The sequence below is a fragment of the Nanorana parkeri genome, unplaced genomic scaffold (assembly GCF_000935625.1).
Source record: "Nanorana parkeri isolate BGI_ZX_2015 unplaced genomic scaffold, ASM93562v1 scaffold1810, whole genome shotgun sequence".
Classification (NCBI taxonomy): domain Eukaryota; kingdom Metazoa; phylum Chordata; class Amphibia; order Anura; family Dicroglossidae; genus Nanorana; species Nanorana parkeri.
The window spans coordinates 186,957-206,231 of NW_017308078.1; the positions used below are offsets into that span (position 1 = coordinate 186,957).

The 19,275-nt window shown below is 43.6% G+C and overlaps 1 protein-coding gene across 4 annotated transcripts in view; it reads left to right on the forward strand.

Moving 5' to 3' along the window:
- Positions 1-470: 470 nt before the first annotated feature.
- MIB1 (mindbomb E3 ubiquitin protein ligase 1) overlaps positions 471-19,275 on the forward strand; it is an 84,987-nt gene continuing 66,182 nt past the window's right edge. For 2 of the 4 annotated variants that reach the window (XM_018571693.1, XM_018571691.1), the window contains exons 1-4: positions 471-986; positions 6,882-7,053; positions 8,806-8,935; positions 17,918-18,022. In XM_018571693.1, the coding sequence (XP_018427195.1) occupies positions 758-986; positions 6,882-7,053; positions 8,806-8,935; positions 17,918-18,022 (636 nt within the window). In that variant the 5' untranslated portion in view covers positions 471-757. The remainder of the gene's footprint in view (positions 987-6,881; positions 7,054-8,805; positions 8,936-17,917; positions 18,023-19,275) is intronic. The other 2 variants (XM_018571692.1, XM_018571694.1) reach the window with 1 other exon arrangement.

Consider the following 19,275-nt stretch of genomic DNA (forward strand, 5'->3'; position numbering starts at 1 on the left):
CGCCTTAGCGGGCACGCACGGGCAGAAAAGACCCGACCAATGCAAACACTCGTTACCGAGAGGTAATTTTTTCTTAATATAGTAAAAAATAAAAACCCCAGTGGTGATTAAATACATCCAAAAGAAAGCTCTATCTGTCCCCAAAAAAGGGTATAAAATTCATTTCAGTACAGCGCTGCATGACGGAATAAATGTCAGTCAAAGTACCGCAGCCCTGAATACTGAAAAATGGCCTGGATGGGAAGGAGGTTTAACACCGCTGATGTCAACTGGTTAAGAAATTGCTCTGGACAGTAAGCAAAAAAATATCCATAGAATTGTTATTTATTCACTTAAGTGCTGTCTATTGTCACGATTTCAACAGCAGCAAGACTTCCATGGTAATGTGAGACAGAGATAAGGAGCAGTAACAAAGGCATAGACATTTCCGAGGCGCCCGGGCCTCACACAGCCACCAACGCTCCCGATGTCTGCAATTAGACCAGGCGCGCCCCCGATTCCCCAGGCAGGCGGCGGCGCGCCAGTTCCCACGCCTCTGAGGCTGTGGCGCGTTCCCGCTGCGCGCAGTCTCTGTGGCGGTCGGGTGTTTGCAGCGGCGCCCCGAGCTGGATTGCTGGCCTTGTGGGTCGCAGGGAAAGTTCGCTGTCCGGGAAGGAAGCGCAGGAATAAGGCGCACGGATAACCTCGCATCACTCAGCCGGAAGGCCCGAGGAGAAGGAGGCGGCCGGGCCCTCGGTCCCTGAATCCCTACCGGGGAATGAGCGGCTCTCGCAATAACCGGGTCATGATGGAAGGAGTGGGGGCCAGGGTGTCACGGGGCCCGGACTGGAAGTGGGGGAAGCAGGATGGCGGAGAGGGCCATGTGGGCACCGTACGCAGCTTCGAGAGCCCGGAGGAGGTGGTGGTGGTCTGGGACAATGGCACTGCTGCCAACTATCGCTGCTCCGGGGCCTACGACCTGAGAGTGCTGGACAGTGCGCCCACCGGTAAGAGGGGGACGCAGTGTGTACTATGAGGTGCCCGGGCGCGAGCACGGGGGGTTCGTGGGCGAGCACTGCCGTATATGATCTGAGATTTTTACTTTATATACAGGTTGTGTACATTGTGCTGGGGGATTGATCGGGGGACACCTGTGACCTGAGGTATTATGAGGATTAAATAAGTTCATCACCTGACTAATGTGAGCACCAAAATGAATGCAAAGTGCTTTTATTAGTCTGGCTACAGGTCTCCTCACACAGACTTGCTCTTGTGTATACAAGTCCTTTTGGACATCTGAACAGAATTACACTTTCTCTGTGGTACAGTATATGTGTGTAATGCTGGCCATACACTGTGCAATCACATTGTTTATATTTACCATACCCAGTCAAGCTATTCAATGAGTATACAAGCAGTAGTGTATGGCAGATGTGAAGAAGATGGCACAATCAGATTCTATAGTGGTATATAGTGGTATGTAAAGTAGAGCTGCAGCTAACGATTATTTTCAAAATCGATTAGTTAGCCGATTATTAAGTTCGATCGGATAAAAAAAATAAAACAAATTCAAAAAAATGGCTCCAGTGATGGGATTTGTTGTACTCCTCTATAGGTGGTGGTATTCCGCATTGCGCTGTATAATGTATTATTCCTTGATTTGTAGTCCTCCTATACAGCGCAATGCAGAATACCACCAGTTATATAGGAATACAAGAAATCCCAATATACATACAGTGTATAATGTAATGCTGGGATTTGTATTCCTCTATAGCTGATGGTACATTGTGCTGTATAACATACAGCACAATGTACCATCAACTATAGAGGAATACATATCCCAGCAATACATTATAGAGCACCATGTGTGGGAAAGTGCAGGCTTACCTGAGCAGTCTTCCAGCAACTTGTTTGCAGCGTGTGTGGAGCTGTGAACAGGGCCAACCAATCGGAAGCCGATTGATCGATGATTGAAAAAGTTGACAACTTTTTCAATAATCGATTATGTCGATTAGTTGTTGCAGCCCTAATGTAAAGTATAGCAGATCTTCCAGTTGTTATAACTGTATATTATATAGTAGGTTTTACAGGGACCACATTGAGGGGAATTTATCAAAACGAGCAGAGAAAATCTGGAGCAGATTTGCACTGCAAGCAATCAGCTTCTCTCTTTCATTTTCAAATCCCAACTGAGCAAGAGAGATCCTGATTGGTTGCCAGGACAACTGCTCCAGTTTCTGTCTGCTCCAGTTTTGATAAATTCCCCCCAAAGTGTTTATTAAAATGGTGAATTGAGAGGCCATTCGGGCTCCGTTCACACTCAGGCGTTTTGTTACTCAACGCGAAGCACGACAAAACGATCAAGACAAGGAAACCATTCATTTCTATGGCCCCTGTTAACACCTGAGTCTTTTGTCGCAAGCAGAAAACCGCCAGTCGCTGGCAAAATACATGAGCTATCGTGCTTTTTGGTCCCATAGACTTCATTTGGAAACGCATTAATTTTTTCCCATTGAAGTCTATGGCACCAAAAAGCGATGTCAACTGCCAAAAAGCAGCTCATGTATTTTTGCAGGAACAAGTGTTTTTCTACTTGTGACAAAACGCTCAGGACCATGTAAATGAATGGGACTCCTGGTCTTCAGCATTTTGTCGTGCTTAGGTGTGTGCGAGTGTGAACGGGGAACCCACACCACAACGTACGCACGTTGTGTTAGACAGCCCACCGCAGCATAAAATAGGTTTTCGTAATGTTTGATGATGTGCTTTATAGTCCAAGCCTTCATTTTGCAATCCTTGTCTTAGGCTTGCTCTGCCTGTATTGGAGTATTGTAATGATACAGGATTTATATAGCGCTAACGGTTTGCGCAGCGCTTTAAAAAATGGGGAGACAGTTCAGTTACAAAACCAGTTTTGAAAGGCCTGTAAACTTTTAAGTTATCTAGTAATTTACAAAAATAAGTAAGCAGAGATGAATTGGAATGTAACGTGTAAATCTGCTCCAAATGAAGCAGGTGATGAATTTAATGATACCAGAATGGGAATACGTGTCATCAGTCAGATCCTTCTCCAGCGTCTATGTATTCATTGATTCTTTACAGCTTCATTGCCAGCTGTCTGCTACCTTTCATGGAGCCGTTGGTTAATTTCAAATTTTAATGACCAATCATTCGGAGGCGCTCGGGGATGTCAGTGCTGATGTCATCCTTTGTCTAAATAGTGGAACAGTTTGTGAACAGTGTGGGTGTAAACAATGTCCATTAGATCTTAGACAACAGGCTCCTTTAATTTCATTTTGAAACTCCTTTATTTAGGAAAGAAATACAAGCCCTTGCATAGATGCTGTTATTTTTATTGTGTGGATTAAAAACTGAAGACTTGAGTGATGCAGCTAACTGTTTTATTCCTTGGTTCCAGTTCTCATTATTCAGCATCTGTATATCCCAGTAGTCATTATTTGTCTAATATTGACAGATAATCAATTAGCAGAGTATCTATTCATCACAGATGGGGGGTTATCACCACACTCCATTATTTGCAGAAAAAGGATCAGTTTACTTTGTATTTTGGGCTGGTGTGTTTTAAAAATACTTGCTTACAGCGGGTTGTATGGTTCCAGCAAGTGAATCTTCCATTGAAAGTACAGTGTATGTGTGTTCAGTTTTGGACAGAGTTGGGAAGGATTAAAAGCCATGGAAGGTTTTACTTTCCTTTCAGTCACTGTCATTGTGAGAGTAACTCTCCTAGTCTTTCCAGACAGGAAATGAAATCAAATCTGCAACAATAATGTTCCGCTTTGTATTGTGTGCATGTCCCCTCTGGCTATTTTTCCCTCACTTCATGTCTGGCAAAACTCTCTGTAATGGGGCTCCACAACAGTAAAACTGGACAGAGGTTTTAATCCTTCTTCACTTTATTGTAAACTCTAGGGCTGCAACTAATGATGATTTTCATTATTTTTATTTTCAGTCCGCATGGAGCCGGCTTACCCACCAATCAGGAAGCCAGGAGGTGGGTCTTTACTCGCCTCCCTGCTTCCTGATCGCATGGGAAGCTGGCTCCATGTTCCCCTACGGCACTGCCGGTCAGAAGAAATCTTCCTCTGACCGGAAGTTCCGGTATCGGAGCATTTGGGCGAGTATGAGTACTTGCAAAAATACTCGGTATCAGAACCGATACTTCTATCAGTATCGGTGCATCCCTACTAAGAAGTCCTTCTCATTGGTCAGCGCTGTCAGGTGATTGCGCTGACCAATGATGCTCGCAATTTGCGAGCGAAATTCAGAATACATGGCACAGGGCTGCACTGGACGGTAGTATGGGTACAGATGGTATACTTGTACTGGCAGACGGAAAGGGCTGTTGGCCAAATTTAAGCGAGTAATTACATTTTCCCAAATTACTTGGTAAAGTAAACCTACCCTTTAATGCCCATTGTGCTTGTAAGAGAGTGCTGCTGCCAGACTACCACATTATGGCAGTGGAATGGGGGCAGCACTCATCACACAAACCTAATATCCTACGCATGCGCTTATTCGCATGCAGATGGTGGAGTCGAGCTTGGTTTTTATTTTTATTTACTGTATTTTTTTCTTACTTTTATTTTTAATTTTCATTTATTTTATACTTTTTATCGCCTTTTTATTTTTTTACCTTTTTATTTCCATGTTTATTAATTTTTATTTACTTTTTTTATTTTTTACTTTTTTTTCACCTAACTTTATTGCTATCAAACAGGGGCTAACATGAGCCTGTGTGATTAGCATTTGGAGGTGACAGGTTCTCTTTATTGAACCTGCCACCTCCAATGCAGGAGTTCTAGCACAGCACTGTGCTCGTTCTCCTGTGACAGGAAGGCTGCGAGTGCAGCGTTTCTGTGTCAGTGCTCACACGGAGTAGTGCGGAGAACGGACGTTCTCCGCTCTGCTCCCCGCTCTCCATCCTCATGTAATTTGCAGTGGCCTTGGGACTCCCAGTAGAGCGGGGGACCTGGAAAATAACAGCCGGGAGGAAGGCAGCGGGCTGAGATAGAGGCGATGACAGATGGTGGGCAGGCAGAGTGTCAGAGGGTGGTGACAGATGGTGGACGAGGAGGGAAGCAGTGCAAGGGGTGGGGGAATGACAATTTAGCTGCTTACAAGTGACCGTAGGCGGCTGTACAGCCGTTCGAGATCACCTGTACAAAACGGCGCCCCCCTCTACATTTAGCCCTGCTTGCCCAAAGCAAGGCTAAATGTAGAGAAAAACTACCTGCCGTGAACTATATGTCCTGGGCATCGGGCGATCGGAATTCCACACCCCTGAGGTAGTGGGTTTGTGCATATCCAGCCTGCAATTGGCCATTTCAAATTAGAATAGTAGGCTGGCTATTGCAGCCGCCCACTGCGTGCTGTGCCACCCTCCCAGCGTGGAAGAGAGAGCTAGGGGATCCAACCAACTAATCAATAATGACAATAGTTGGCAACTATTCTCATTATCGAGTAATCAGATGGTTGGATGCCCTACTAAACTAAAAAAAATGTTTTGACTGGACGTGTTAGTTGATGTAGGGACATGTAAAATGCATCAAAATGCACCACAACAAATCAAATACACAAAGCAGAACTAAAGCCAAAACTTTATTTCACTTAGTATCGAGTACAGGAGGGTTATAATCCCTGTCTTTTTTGCGATCATTCATATATTTGCCTGTTTATAACTCAAACAGAATGATTCCCTTACACTGTATATCACTAATAAAGAGATCTTTTACCAGAGATGCTGCTTCTGGTGGGGTTTTTTTTTAACATATTCCTCAGTATGCGTCTATGTCCAGGGACAATCGTCTATCCCGAACCGCAAGTAATTGTTTCATGCTTGATTACATGTGGACTGACAGATGTGACTGCTGTCAGCCTGTCATTAACTTGAACAACAAATCTGTATGAACCTGCCTGGGATTCCGGCCTCACGAATCTGTAGGTATAATAATGGAACTGTTACCACCTTGGCTTTAGTACTGTCTGTGGTGCATTCAGTGCCCTTGTATAAAACAGTTTGGCATTTTACATGGGTACCAGGGTGCAATAAAGGCCCCTTTCCCATAATGCTTTATTATTGCACTATTCATTGCAAAACTGAAGGGGCTCTCCCATTTTGTATTTCTGTGTAGCTGTATAGAAAAGATAAATAACATATGGGGTAAGTTAGGATTTAATTTCCCACACTAGCCAAGTATTTCAAAGTTATATGCCACACTAAGGGCAGGTTCACACCATTTTCCGGACCAGATCTGGTCCGGAAAATGGTGTGAACCAGCACACAGTTCCAGTGCATTTCAGACCAGACCAAATGAGACATGCAATATTTTGTCTGTAACGCACTGCACTGGTGTGAACAGAGGCCAGAATTAACATAGGGATACATTAGAATGCATTTTGGGTCCATAAGCGGTCTGGTCTGGAGATAATGTGGTGTGAATGGGCTCTAATGGAGATTTTCAGTACTTGGTTCATTCCACCATGTTCCTATGTGTTTTCACTGTAGTAAGGCCTTCAGAACCTTCCTTGTTACAACTAATTGACAGCTGGACTTGGAAAGGTTCTTTATTTCTGTATGTAGACAAGATGCTCATAAGGTGAACATCCATGTTCAGCTCTGCTTCTTACTTTGTCAGCAAATGCATTTAACATGCCCAAAAGCCTAATATGAGTCACACTTTATTTGTAATTGCTTTTTGGTGTGTTGGTTATGAATCATTTTACTGCATGGGGCTTTTCAGATGAATAACTTGGATAATATGTGACTGGCCTTCTACTGCTCTCTGCTTATTTAGTTATTTAAAAGTACATTAGTGCTTTATATTTTTTATGCTAAAAGGGTCTGTCCATTTTGTATTAAGATTTTTTTATTTTTTTTTAAGGTGTCAAACACGATGGGACAATGTGTGATACATGTAGACAGCAGCCGATTATTGGAATCCGATGGAAGTGCGCCGAGTGCACAAACTATGATCTTTGCACTTTGTGTTACCATGGAGACAAGCATCATCTGAGGCATCGATTTTATCGAATTACTACACCAGGAAGTGAACGGTAACTACAGGTTTAAGTGGGTCTTGCACTTGAAGGACAGCTGTACCTTTAGTGCTTAGCTGTTCCTAATAATTGTTTAACCAGTTGACATCCGCAGTGTTAAACCCCCTTCCCATCCAGGCCATTTTTCAGTATTCAGCGCTGCGGTACTTTGACTGACATTTATTCCGTCATGCAGCGATGGCGGCACCCGCGATCGCGGGGGGGCCCTCCGAAATTCACGCCATACAACCGATCGGCGGCTATAGAGCCGCTGATCGGTTGTATGTGAAACAGCCGTTAACGGCTGTAGTAACAAGCGGGTCTTTCCTGCCCGTGCGCGCGCGAGCAGGAAAAAAATGCCGTCTGGCGACGGCAACCCGCAGATAGGAGTCAGCCGTCCGTCCGTTTTTTCTTAACGGGCGAACGGCAAGAGGTTAATGGGGAGTGTTGAAATTTGGCGATTGCAGGCGAGTTTTATGTGAAGCTGAATTCCAGGCAAAATCTTAGTTTTTTTTTCTGCTTCACAATGGGGGGAATTTATCATAGCAATTGTGAATGTTTGAACTCGCATATTGTCGCATTGGGATATATTTGTGCCTCCTTTATGTTTATAGTGTAATGTTCATAAATGAGTTTAAATAGGCTCCAGGAAAGAAGACTCATAACTTTAGGCAAAAAGCTTAAAGGAGAACTATGGGGTTAGGGCTTTTCCCCATAGTTCTCCTAAGGGTAACGGGAGGACACAAACTAGCGTCCACCCGTCACCCAAAGCTCAGTATACCGCGAGCTAGAGCTCGCGGTATACTGAGACGCCGCAGCCAGGCGGATCCCGACATTTCTGTCTGGATCCACCCAGCTGCGAGAGGGACAGCTGGCTCTGCCTATATAGAGGCAGAGCCAGCTGTACCTGCCCCCTCCCCGTCCGTTCCGCCAGTCAGCGCTGGAGGATCGGACAGGGGAGGGGGGAATCCCTGCAGGGAGCCGTGAGTGACAGTCACGGCTCTCTGCAGTGACAGGATCGAGAAGTGAGCGAGCGAAGGTATGTGTTCGCTCACTCACTTCCCGATTTATTGAGCAGACCTGTGACAGTTTCATTGTCACAGGTCGGCTAGAACTATAAGGCTGAGTAATTTTCACTCACCTCATAGTTCTCCTTTTAACTGTTGCTTCTTGAAGAAGTAGTCATGGGTACTTCTTACGCTGTGAGTTTTGTTAGGTGATGCTCCAGTTTCAGACAGCCGCAGGACAAGTGCAGATGAAAACAGGTGCAAAACACGTGCAGTTGGAAAGTAGTGCAAGCTCAGGTCAAAACAGGCACACATGATGAAAGGAGTGACTAAACAGATTTGCAAATAAAAAAAATAAAATGATCAAAGAGGCTAAAACTTGCTTTGGTAATTTCACCCCAATGTCCTTCACAGCTAAAAGCTTCTTATTTGAAAAAGGCTATTATTTTTTCTTGTCACCACATTGTAAAGGTTTTTGCTCATTTGATGTCCCTGTGATGCCCTTCAGCAAATTGGGGAAAGGAGGGCATGGACATCAATAAAAACAGAGTACAAAGTACTGAACGTCCCTCACTCTACTACTGCACTGCTTTCTGTGTCACTGTTGTAGAGATCTCCCATCACTTTTAATCTGGAAGAGGAAGGGAAATCTCCACAATAAGGAGGTAGACATCAATAAAAACTTGGCTTCCCTGCTCTATGGAAGACTAAACAAAACATTCAAGCTAGTGCTGAATGGTAAATTCTAAATTCTTTCTCTTAGTGTGCTTTTGGAATCGCGGCGCAAGTCGAAGAAGATAACAGCAAGGGGAATTTTTGCTGGTGCTAGAGTTGTGCGTGGAGTAGACTGGCAGTGGGAAGACCAAGATGGTGGCAACGGGAGGAGAGGCAAGGTAATAATATTGTTTCTGAAATATAGAGTGTCCTGAATAAAGAATGCTTTATTTTAATGTTAAAGCCGCAGTCTGGACAGAATAATAATTTACACACCGCACTGGGTGTGCAAATTACTATTGAAAAGCTGGGTGTTCTGTGCAGAGGGCCTCTGCAAAGTATACATATCTTAACCTTGCAGCAATCTGTCCCCTGTAAAAAACACCCAGCTTCCAGGCAATGAAGAGAGTGGCAGATGCAACCAGAGCTGTGCAGCACACTAGTTGCATCACCTACCCCCTCTTCACTATCATTTCTTTCACAATATTCTTTAAAAAAATACAAAACATTCTATGATTGGAGGAGGGTGCAGAATGTGACATCTTCTTCTCTCCTCCAATCACAGAATGTCTTGTGTTATTTACAAAAGTACATTTTCTGAATGGAGGATAGTGAAGAAGGGGCAGGTGATGTGACCGAAGCGGGTGGGTCACAACTCTTCCTCTCTTCACTGCCCGGAAGCTGTGTGTTGTGTACAGGGGGACGGAGTGGTGCGAGGTAAGATTTTTCTACTTTGCAGAGGCCCTCTGCACATAACATTTTAATCGCTTACACACCCAGTTTGGTGTGTAAATCATCATTTTGCCCAGAGTGTGGCTTTAAGTTCCGAACCATTTTCACGTTTCAGTTATGAATCTATTCATTTGGCTATACTTTTATTTATTATTTAAACAGACAGGAGATATTGTTTTTTTTACGGGCAAAGCACATTTAGTTTGGATGTATTGACTTATTGACATTTAAAAAATACATGATTTTACAGTTTGACAAATGACCATTTTATAAAAAGTTATGTTATAGATACAGTTGTGTGAAAAAGAAAGTACCGTATTTGCCAGCATATAAGACGACTTTTTATACTTAAAAACATCCCCTGAAAATCGGGGGTCGTCTTATACGCGGGGTATACAATGTGAACCTTTAGTTCGTTTGGGCCAAGCTGGCCCAAAACGAACGTCCCTAATCTGTCAGCCGGATGGATGTGCGGTAATACTGTATGTACGGTAGCTTCGGCTACATACAGTATACCGCGCTGAGCCAATCACGGCATGTACACAACCTTTGCCAATCCGAGCAGGCTTTGTATTCATTAATAGATTACATTGCTCGCCGTGATTGGCTCAGCGCGGTATACTGTATGTAGCCGAAACTACCGTACACACAGTATTACCGCACATCCAGCTGGCTGACTGATTAGTCGGTGTATTTAAACAAAATGGCTGGTGACAAGACCCCATCATGGCTCCAGCAAGAAGAAGGAAATATGAAGTACCGGTAAGTCATAACCATTTCAATTAAAATTATTTAAATCAAATCTGATGCTTTTAAATGGTGTTGCCTCGGAAGGGGGTTATACACCCAGTCACCTTATACGCTTGCAAATACGGTATATCCTCTTTAAATTCTATGGTTTTGCAGTTTTAAAAGAAAATAACAGAGGCTACAGTTTTAAATGGAAAGGTAACTTTTATTAACATTCAATTCCAAAATTATTTGTGTAGCATTTATATATGCTATATATTTTTTACGATTTTTTTTTTTTTCTTCCATTTTTACTTTAAGTGGACTTTCCCTTAAAAAAACACTTTTTTTTTTTTTTTTAGTTTATTTCAGAAACATTGCAGTTAGCGGCTACTGAAAGTTATAGCTGTCTATACTGTGAGGCCCCATTCACACTGAAGCGTATTGTCCTGTCTCAAAACGCTTGACCCCCAGCAATCCCATTCAGTTCTATGGCCCCTGTTCACACCTGGGCATGTTGTTGCAAGAAGAAATACTACATGAGCTACTTTGGGGCAGATTCAGCGCGTTTTCTCCCCATTGACTCAATAGAAAATGCTTGAAAAACGCACGTTGCAATTATTTTTGAGCAGATTCGGCGCGTTTTGCCCATGCACATGAATATGCCACAATCTGCACACAAACAATGCATGTAAGACGTGCGTAATAGATGTCGCTTAGGTATGAATGCAGCCTTACAGTTGTCACATACACTGCGCTGAAGCGCTTTTTTCTGCCCATCATTGCCTAAATTGACGCTAGCAGCAGCTCTGCTAAACAGGTTTCTTATTTCTTTCCACCTCCTTTTTTTTCCATACCCCCCTTTTTTTCTTTATTCCTTCTTCCTTGCTGGTTCCGTTCCTCTTTTGAAACTTTGACAATGCAGGACTGTTTCAACTACTGTTTCTTAGGCCCTCTATTAACCTCTTCTTTCTTATTACTTCACAGACCTCAAACTAATCCCTGTCTGTACCACTGTTATACCGCTTGTTGCAAGCTGTGCATTGAAATGGGGCTGCACCTATTCTACTTTGCTGTTACAATATATTTCTTTACAAGCATGTGCCCTATTCTACTGTATATTGCAATTGTAACTCTTTAGTAACCTCAATACAAATCTTACAGTGGAGTTGTACATACTATGTTAGCTGTTCATTTTAAAGTTTTTTTTTTTTTTTTTTAAACCTGTATTTTATGCAAAGTTATGCATAAAGGCTAATGGACTACTAAATTATTAAAACCAACTGCAGCCAAATTTGTTTTGTTTGTCTTGGACAGCGTGGGGAAATGGTTAAACCTTTGTTAGGATTTTTAGTGTCCGGATAGGAAGTGAGGGAATATTTCCGCAATGAGGGAACAGAATGCACAAAAACACTTTTCAGTAAACTGGGGGAATGGTAAGAACCTCTATTAGATCATTATATATCTGAAACCACTCCCCTCATTTCTTGTCCTGTTATCATAGGGACGGGAATTGAGGTGAAATCTCTCCAATGGGACAGACAGACAGCAAAAAGAAAGTAATTGCTCTTTCCAAGTGTATCCAAAATCCATACAAACAAGTTTTGGCTGGAGTTGGGCTTTGAGGCTCTGTGCATGAAATTATTACAGAATTATTGCCAGACTTAAGTATAAAGTATAATTAAACGCTTATTATTTTTTGGCATATATCTACTGCTAGTAAGCAGCAGATATATGCTCTATGATTAGAAAAAATTAGGCAAAGACCTAATAACTTGCTGCTTGCTCCTGGCTGTAGCACTCCCGCATGGCTGTAAAGAAGTGTGCGGGTGAATGCACAGTAGAGCAGAGGGGAGAGGAGAGAAAATGAAACTCAATGGATGCAGTGTGGCAACCGGGAGCGTGCACGCCGGACAGACACCGTGGGACCTGAGGGGTCTGCGGTGGATCCAGAGAACGGCACCAGCGCTGGAGGGACTGTCGGAAGCCAGTGGAATAAAGAAGATGATCGCAGCAAAAGGCATCAAATAAGGTAAGTGCTTTCAGGAGCATAGGGGCGGGGGGACGGACTTTAATGTCACTTTAACGTAATTGTTAGATCCCATTCACATTTGCATGGACCAATGCGGTATGTTCATATGTTGTTTGTTAAGGCAACCCATTAATTTGAATGGCCTGTAAATTGGACCAGAAAATGTATGTGGGCCATTTTTTCTGACGCTGTGCACCATGGTACTTGCGTTGCCATGTCTTGGGGTAACATTGACTGTAGCGGCATATTTGTGAAGCTGGCCTTAACTACTTCATCTCCTTGGCCCTTATGCACCAAAACAATTTTTACTTTTCACCATTGAGCCTATTAATTTGGCAATAATTTTGTTAGTAAAATTCCATAGCAGAACCTTAATCCAGGTAGCAGCCTGGCAAAGCAGGAAAGAGGGGGATGAGCGTGCCCACCCCCTGCACCATACCAGGCTACATACCCTTGTCACTGGGAGGGTGCTTTGCCAGGTGGGAACTGCCGGGAAAAGCACCTTGTTCTCATGTCGATGATGATCATGGCTATGGAGCTCACTATTACATGATATGATACAGGCAGGATGCCTTGATGGCGATCCGTTGGTAGTGACGGACCTCACCCTCCTGATGAAGCATAGACTGCAAAACGCGGTGAGCACTGGACCATTACACATTTGTATGAACAAGCTATATGTATGCGATCTGTTTACAGGTATTCCTCACTTAACGACCGAGTTCCGTTCCTACGACCAGGTCGTTAAACGAATTGGTCGTTAAGTGAGGAACTCTATACAGTACTGTACTGCATTAGTACAGTACTGTATTAGTACAGTACTGTATAGCGTTGCAGATGTACAGTACCGGACAGTGTACTGTACATCGGGCAATGAAAATACTTACTGGGACCCGCAGTGAAGATCGGAGGACATCACTTCCAACATCCGTTCTCTGCTCCGTGTGAATCATCTCTGAATTGCTGCTGACACTGTCCTTCCTTCTGGAGGGTGGCTACTTTTGTTCCCCATGGTCCCTGTGTGTGTTGTAAAGTAGCCAACGCTTCAAGCTCACTCCCGTGATGGACTACAATCTTGCATTTAGTTTAATCATTTGTATTGCGATTGAAGTCCATCACAGGAGTGAGCTTGGAGCGGTGACTACTTTACAACACACACAGGGACCATGGGGAACAAAGTAGCCACCCTCCAGAAGGTAACCAATTCAGAGATGATTTGAGGGTCTACAGCCGAGTAATTCACAAATAAGACACATTTTTGTTAAAGGAGAACTATGGGGGTCAGTGTTTTTCCCCATAGTTCTCCTTAGTGTTATGGGAGGACACAAACTAGCGTCCTCCCGTTACCCTAAGCTCAGTATACCGCGAGCTGTAGCTCGCGGTATACTGAGACGCTGGAGCGGATCCCGACCCGAGATGACGGGATCCGCCCAGCTGCGCGAGTGACAGCTGGCTCTGCCTATCTAGAGGCAGAGCCAGCTGTACCCGCCCCCTCCCCCGTCCGTTCCGGCAGTCAGCGCTGGCAGATCGGAGCGGGGAGAGGGGAATACAGCCCTCCCCCTGTCATGGCAGAGAGCCGTGACCGGATCGAGAGGTGAGGGAACACGGTATGTGTTCGTTCACCTCCCGATCTACAGAGCCGACCTGTGACAGTCTCTTGTCACAGGTCGGCTAGAACTATGAGGTGAGTGAAAAGCACTCACCTCATAGTTCTCCTTTTTAATAGTTAAGGTACTTGAATGCAAGCTCCTGAGTTTAGGGTCACTTTAAGAGGAACTCCATCTGCTAAATTTGAAAGCAAGCTCATGGTTTATATTGATGCCATACGCTTCTTTGAACTTTTTAAATGCCATTGTGTTTAATATTCATCTTTGTCATTTGAATGGTTAAAGATACTAAAACACAGTGAGGGGAATTTATCAAAACTGGAGCAGACAAAATCTGGAGCAGCTATGTAATGTTCAACATTTTATTTGCATATATATTTTAATGCGTATTTAAAATTATTGTCAAGAGAAGCTTTGAGAAAACTGGTTCAGAAAGTGTGCCGTTTTCCAGTGATATCATTTAACTTAGTATGCCTGTGTCTTTGTATGAATAAATAATCTCATGCTCATTGTGAACCTTTGACTAGCTGTGGCCGGTAATGGGTTAAGGTGGCATATGGTGTGGAATTGTAAAAACTACAGAGGTCTGTAAACTAGCCCCGCTTCAACCTTTTATTGGCAAGACACATAATGATCATTGAAATGCAAATGTACAATATCCAACAACTGGCTGGTCACTCCCTGTGTGTTTGCTAGGCAAATCTGGTAGATCCAGTATCACATTGCTAAGTAAACCAACACAAAAGCCACATTCATAAATTCATTTAGTTTGTGTTGATTTAAAACACATTTCAACTGCAAGAAGTAAAATTTGTAATAGGGCCATCTTTTGTTATCCCTGCAAACACTAACCTTTGATGTTGTGATGACCCAGCTACGTATTGTCATCAGAATGCGATATGTTTCAGTCTAGGGTATTGTGATTTTGGACTTGTAGCATGTTTTTTGTAGTTGGCGCCTTCATCTTTCAGAAAGTAAACAGTTGCCTTATGGGGAGCAACACCCTCTCTAGCTCAATGCATTCATTTAAAATGTATTTTCACTTTTGCAGTCAAATTTGAGAAAACCCCTCTATATGTTTGTGTTCCAATTCACACAGCATACCAAAAAACTATATATAGTGGCGCGCGGGAAATGGCCGAAATGTAAAAACAGGCAGCGATGCCTGTTACCATACAAGCGATCTGCCGGCTGTAGAGCCAGCGGATCGCGTGTATGGGGTGCCGATCGGTCCTTTACCCCCCCCCCGCCATTGTCCCGCTGATCCCTGGCTCCGCTGTGCCCGGTGCGAGCCCGGGATCAGCAGGTCGCCTGTGTCAGGGGATCAGAGGGAGATCGTTATAAGAGCTCCCTCCGGTCCCCTCCTCTGCAAGAATGCGGAAGTGTTGTATAATACATAACTTCCGCATTCTTATATATGCAAACATGCGTCGGGGGCGCATACGTGCAAAAAAAGATGATTGCGCCCATTACGCCGCACATGTTACATAGCACCGCGAACGTCGCAGTGAGAGCAATCATTTTAGGGCCATCAATCACTGATAACACTAAACTGATGAGCGGTAAAAGCTTTTCAAGCATCGCCTATGGTCAATTGTGGGTATGGTAGTTTTCTGCAATTTTCGCGGGTGCGCGCAATTTTAAAGCTTGACATGTTTGGTGTCTATTTACCCGACGTGACCCGGCGTAATGGGTGCAATAAATTATTAGTTACTAATTACTAGAGTTATCCGGCACCTACCGTAAATGCAAAAGATTGTAACTCGATCTATCGCAACCCGATGAGGATCTGTATGCAGACAAAAGGATTTCTGCATCATTTTGCCAGGTATAGGCTTTTTATGCAGCGTATGCTATAGGAATGTTAGAGTTGTTGACACAGCCATGCAGCTTCCATATATAGTTGCACATGTAAGCAACTTATGCTTTTGGTTTGATACTAGAAACAGATTACACGGGTCCGATTTCCTGAGAAGTAGTTATATGCAGCAATTTTCTTTCTTTTTTTAAATCTAACAGAACTGCCCACTTATAATTATTTATTATTATTATTACTACAACTATTACATAGTTCACAAAGAGGATTTTAGTTATTCAGACATCATGTGTAGTGAAGTGTCATCACCTCCCCCTTCACACTTTTACTGTAGACACATATCCCATCTTAGTATTATAAGGATGTACATGCCCTTAGGGCCCGTCGGCACCACAAACAGTGCGTTTCAGAGCGGTCGGGCTCTGCAACACACTGAATCGCATTGCAACAGGGTTCCTCCACGCCCCTTCCTTCAGGGACGGGAGGGGCGTGGAAGTGCATTGAAGTCAGTGGCACTGCAGCTGTTCCCAAATTTATCTGCAGATTTTCTTTAGTCTGGTGGTAAAAGTGCAACAGATTCCTCCATCTACACTAAACTGTGTGCATGGAGGAATCTCCCACCAGAAACTTGGTCCTGTCTGGTTGCTAGACCGGCCCCCGCAGCCCCTCTTCCCCCTCCGTTCCGGTGGTCTAATGATCATACAGTGTATTAGAAGGGAGGACACCGAGGGACATTCCACTGCCAGAGTGGTGGGGGAGAGGCTGTGGGGGCTGGTCTAGCAGCCAAAAGAAAAAGAGGTTTGTGTATGTTTTTTTTTTTTCTGGCCCTAGACGAAAAGGAGCACTTAACCCTTGCAATGCGGAAGTAGCTCCATTCTGCCTGGAGTCGTTCTGAGTGGAAACTTTAAAGGAGAACTATGAGGTCAGTGTTTTTCCCCATAGTTCTCCTTAGGGTAACGGGAGGACACAAACTAGCGTCCTCCCGTTACCCTAAGCTCAGTATACCGCGAGCTACAGCTTGTGGTATACTGAGACGCCGCACCTGGAGCGGATCCCGACGTAGATGACGGGATCCGCCCAGCTTCGTGAGTGACAGCTGGCTCTGCCTATCTAGAGGCAGAGCCAGCTGTACCCGCCCCCTCCCCTGTCCGTTCCTCTAGTCAGCGCTGGCAGATCGGAGCGGGGAGAGGGGAATCCAGCCCCTCCCCCTGTCACGGCAGAGAGCCGTGACAGGATCGGGAGGCGAGCGAACCTGGTATGTGTTCGCTCACCTCCCGATCTACTGAGCCGACCTGCGGCAGTCTCATTGTCACAGGTCGGCTAGAACTATGAGGTGAGTGGAAATCACTCATCTCATAGTTCTCCTTTAAAAAAATGTCTATTTTTTAATCTGGGATGATGAACAATAAACAAATTAGCTGACCTTTTAACCCAGACAACCAGATTTGTTTGTTTTGTTGCATCGTTTACTTTGATACAGATTTGGATGTACATATTACCTAGTAATTTGCAATGATTAACCGCTTCAGGAACGGCCATTGTAAAACAAAAAAAAAAGTCCTGAAGTGGTTATACCAAGAACACGGATGCTACAGCAGCCGTGTTCTTGGTGTCATTTTACACAGCAGGCGATTGCCTGTTTTAAATACAAGCAATCGGATCGCTTGTGCGGTGCCGTGTGCCCCCTCTGCCGCCGGCTTCCCTGGGTTCCGCTGTCCCCCATGTGGACTTTTTCAAGATGCACAGATTTTCCACACACTTTCCTCTATTTTTAGGTAAACATTTTTATGAAAAAGTAGTGTCTTATACACGGAAAAATACAGTATATCCTGTTTCTGTGCACTGAATTTCATTTTAGTGTGTTTTATCCTAAAAATACTGGTTTGATAAACATTTGCGCAAATACTGTGCAACATAAAAAATTGCAACTATCTTTTTTTTTTAATTCTACAGGGCCCCTGCTTTCAGAAAATAGATATTTGGGGGTCTGAAGCTTTTTTTATCAAGTGTGTGCAAATAGTAAGAAATTGCTCCGGCCAGGAAGTAGTTAACACAATGACTTTATTTTTATCTGCATTGTGTTTGTTTCCTGTAAAGCAAAAATGCTGCTGTGCATGTCAATGTTTTACCAGTTTGACAGAGATTATATTTGGTTTACTATATATACATATATACATATGCGCTCTCATTTAACCGTATGTCTGTTTTTTTTTGTTTTTTTTGTTTTTTTTACAACCCTCTTTAGGTGACAGAGATACAGGACTGGAGTGCATCAAGCCCACACAGTGCTGCTTATGTTCTCTGGGACAATGGTGCTAAAAACCTCTACAGAGTTGGCTTTGAAGGCATGGTAAGTAGTCACAAAAGGACAAAAACCAAGGAATGTTTGGCGTGGGGGCGGTGAGGTCAACACAATGGCTTTCTTTTATGCTCCTTTCTTTTTCAGTCTTTTTGTTGCATTTACTACTAGTTTGGGGGCTTCATTTGAGTTCTTTTGTCAGCTGAGCACTTGATACGTTATTTAATAGGGTTCAAATGGCATGTGTTTGGTGTGTTCTGATCCTTACAGCTGTTCCAGTGTTACTTTTTATCTACTTACTTTTTGGTATTACTACTTAGTCACTGAACACCTGTCACACAAATTTTACTTTTTCAAGATACACAGATTTTCCACACACTTTCCAAATTTTAATTCATAAGTGTGACTGTTGCAAGCATCACTTGTGGTAACTGTGTAGTGCTTAGGAAACAAGCCAAAACACGGCATTCTGTAATATTTCTGTAGGTAAAGTTAACATTTTAGTAATTTTATAAATGTGTACGAGTAAATGTCATATGTCACAAGATATCAATAGTATAATTTTGAAAAAATACGGTATTTGTATTATTAAAGCAGTATTTAACCTCCTGTCGTATGACTTTGCCAAGGCTGAAATTATGTCATCCCTTTGCTGCAGACAGGATGCAGCATTTACCTTTAGTTTATTGACCCCAGGAATCGGGGGTTGCAAAGTGAACTTGCTCTACTCCTTTAGCAACTCAACCCCATTATATTGTATTAGCCACATTTTTTGATGAAATTTGGAATTCATTGAGGGGAATTTATCAAAGCTGGAGCAGTCAGAATCTGGAGCAGTTGCCCATGGCAGCCAATCAGCTTCTGTTCAGTTAAGCTTTGAAAATTAAAGAGAGAAGCTGATTGGTTGCTGTGCACAGCTGCTCCAGGTTCTGTCTGCTCCAGTTTTTGATAAATTCCCCTCATGGTGTTTCAGAAACTGGGTTTGTGTGGCCAATGAAGACCTTTTTTTTGTGGAACTGCATGACGGTGTTTTTACAGGAGACGAATAACCCCTTTCGTTGAAATTAGGGCTGCAATAACCGATTAAATCAATTATAGTCGATAATGAGCATCGTTTAGTTTCTGCTGCACTGCTCCTCCCGTTCTTATCCTTGCTGGTGCTGGCTGCAGCGGTCTGTGTCCCTTTCAATCCCTGCTGCTCTCCCCGCCTGTATCGGCAAAGGCAGCGGGGCCACAGACCACTGCAGCTGGCAACAGTGGGGAGGAGAGACCGTTGTGACTGCATTCTCCCGCTCTTCTGCCTC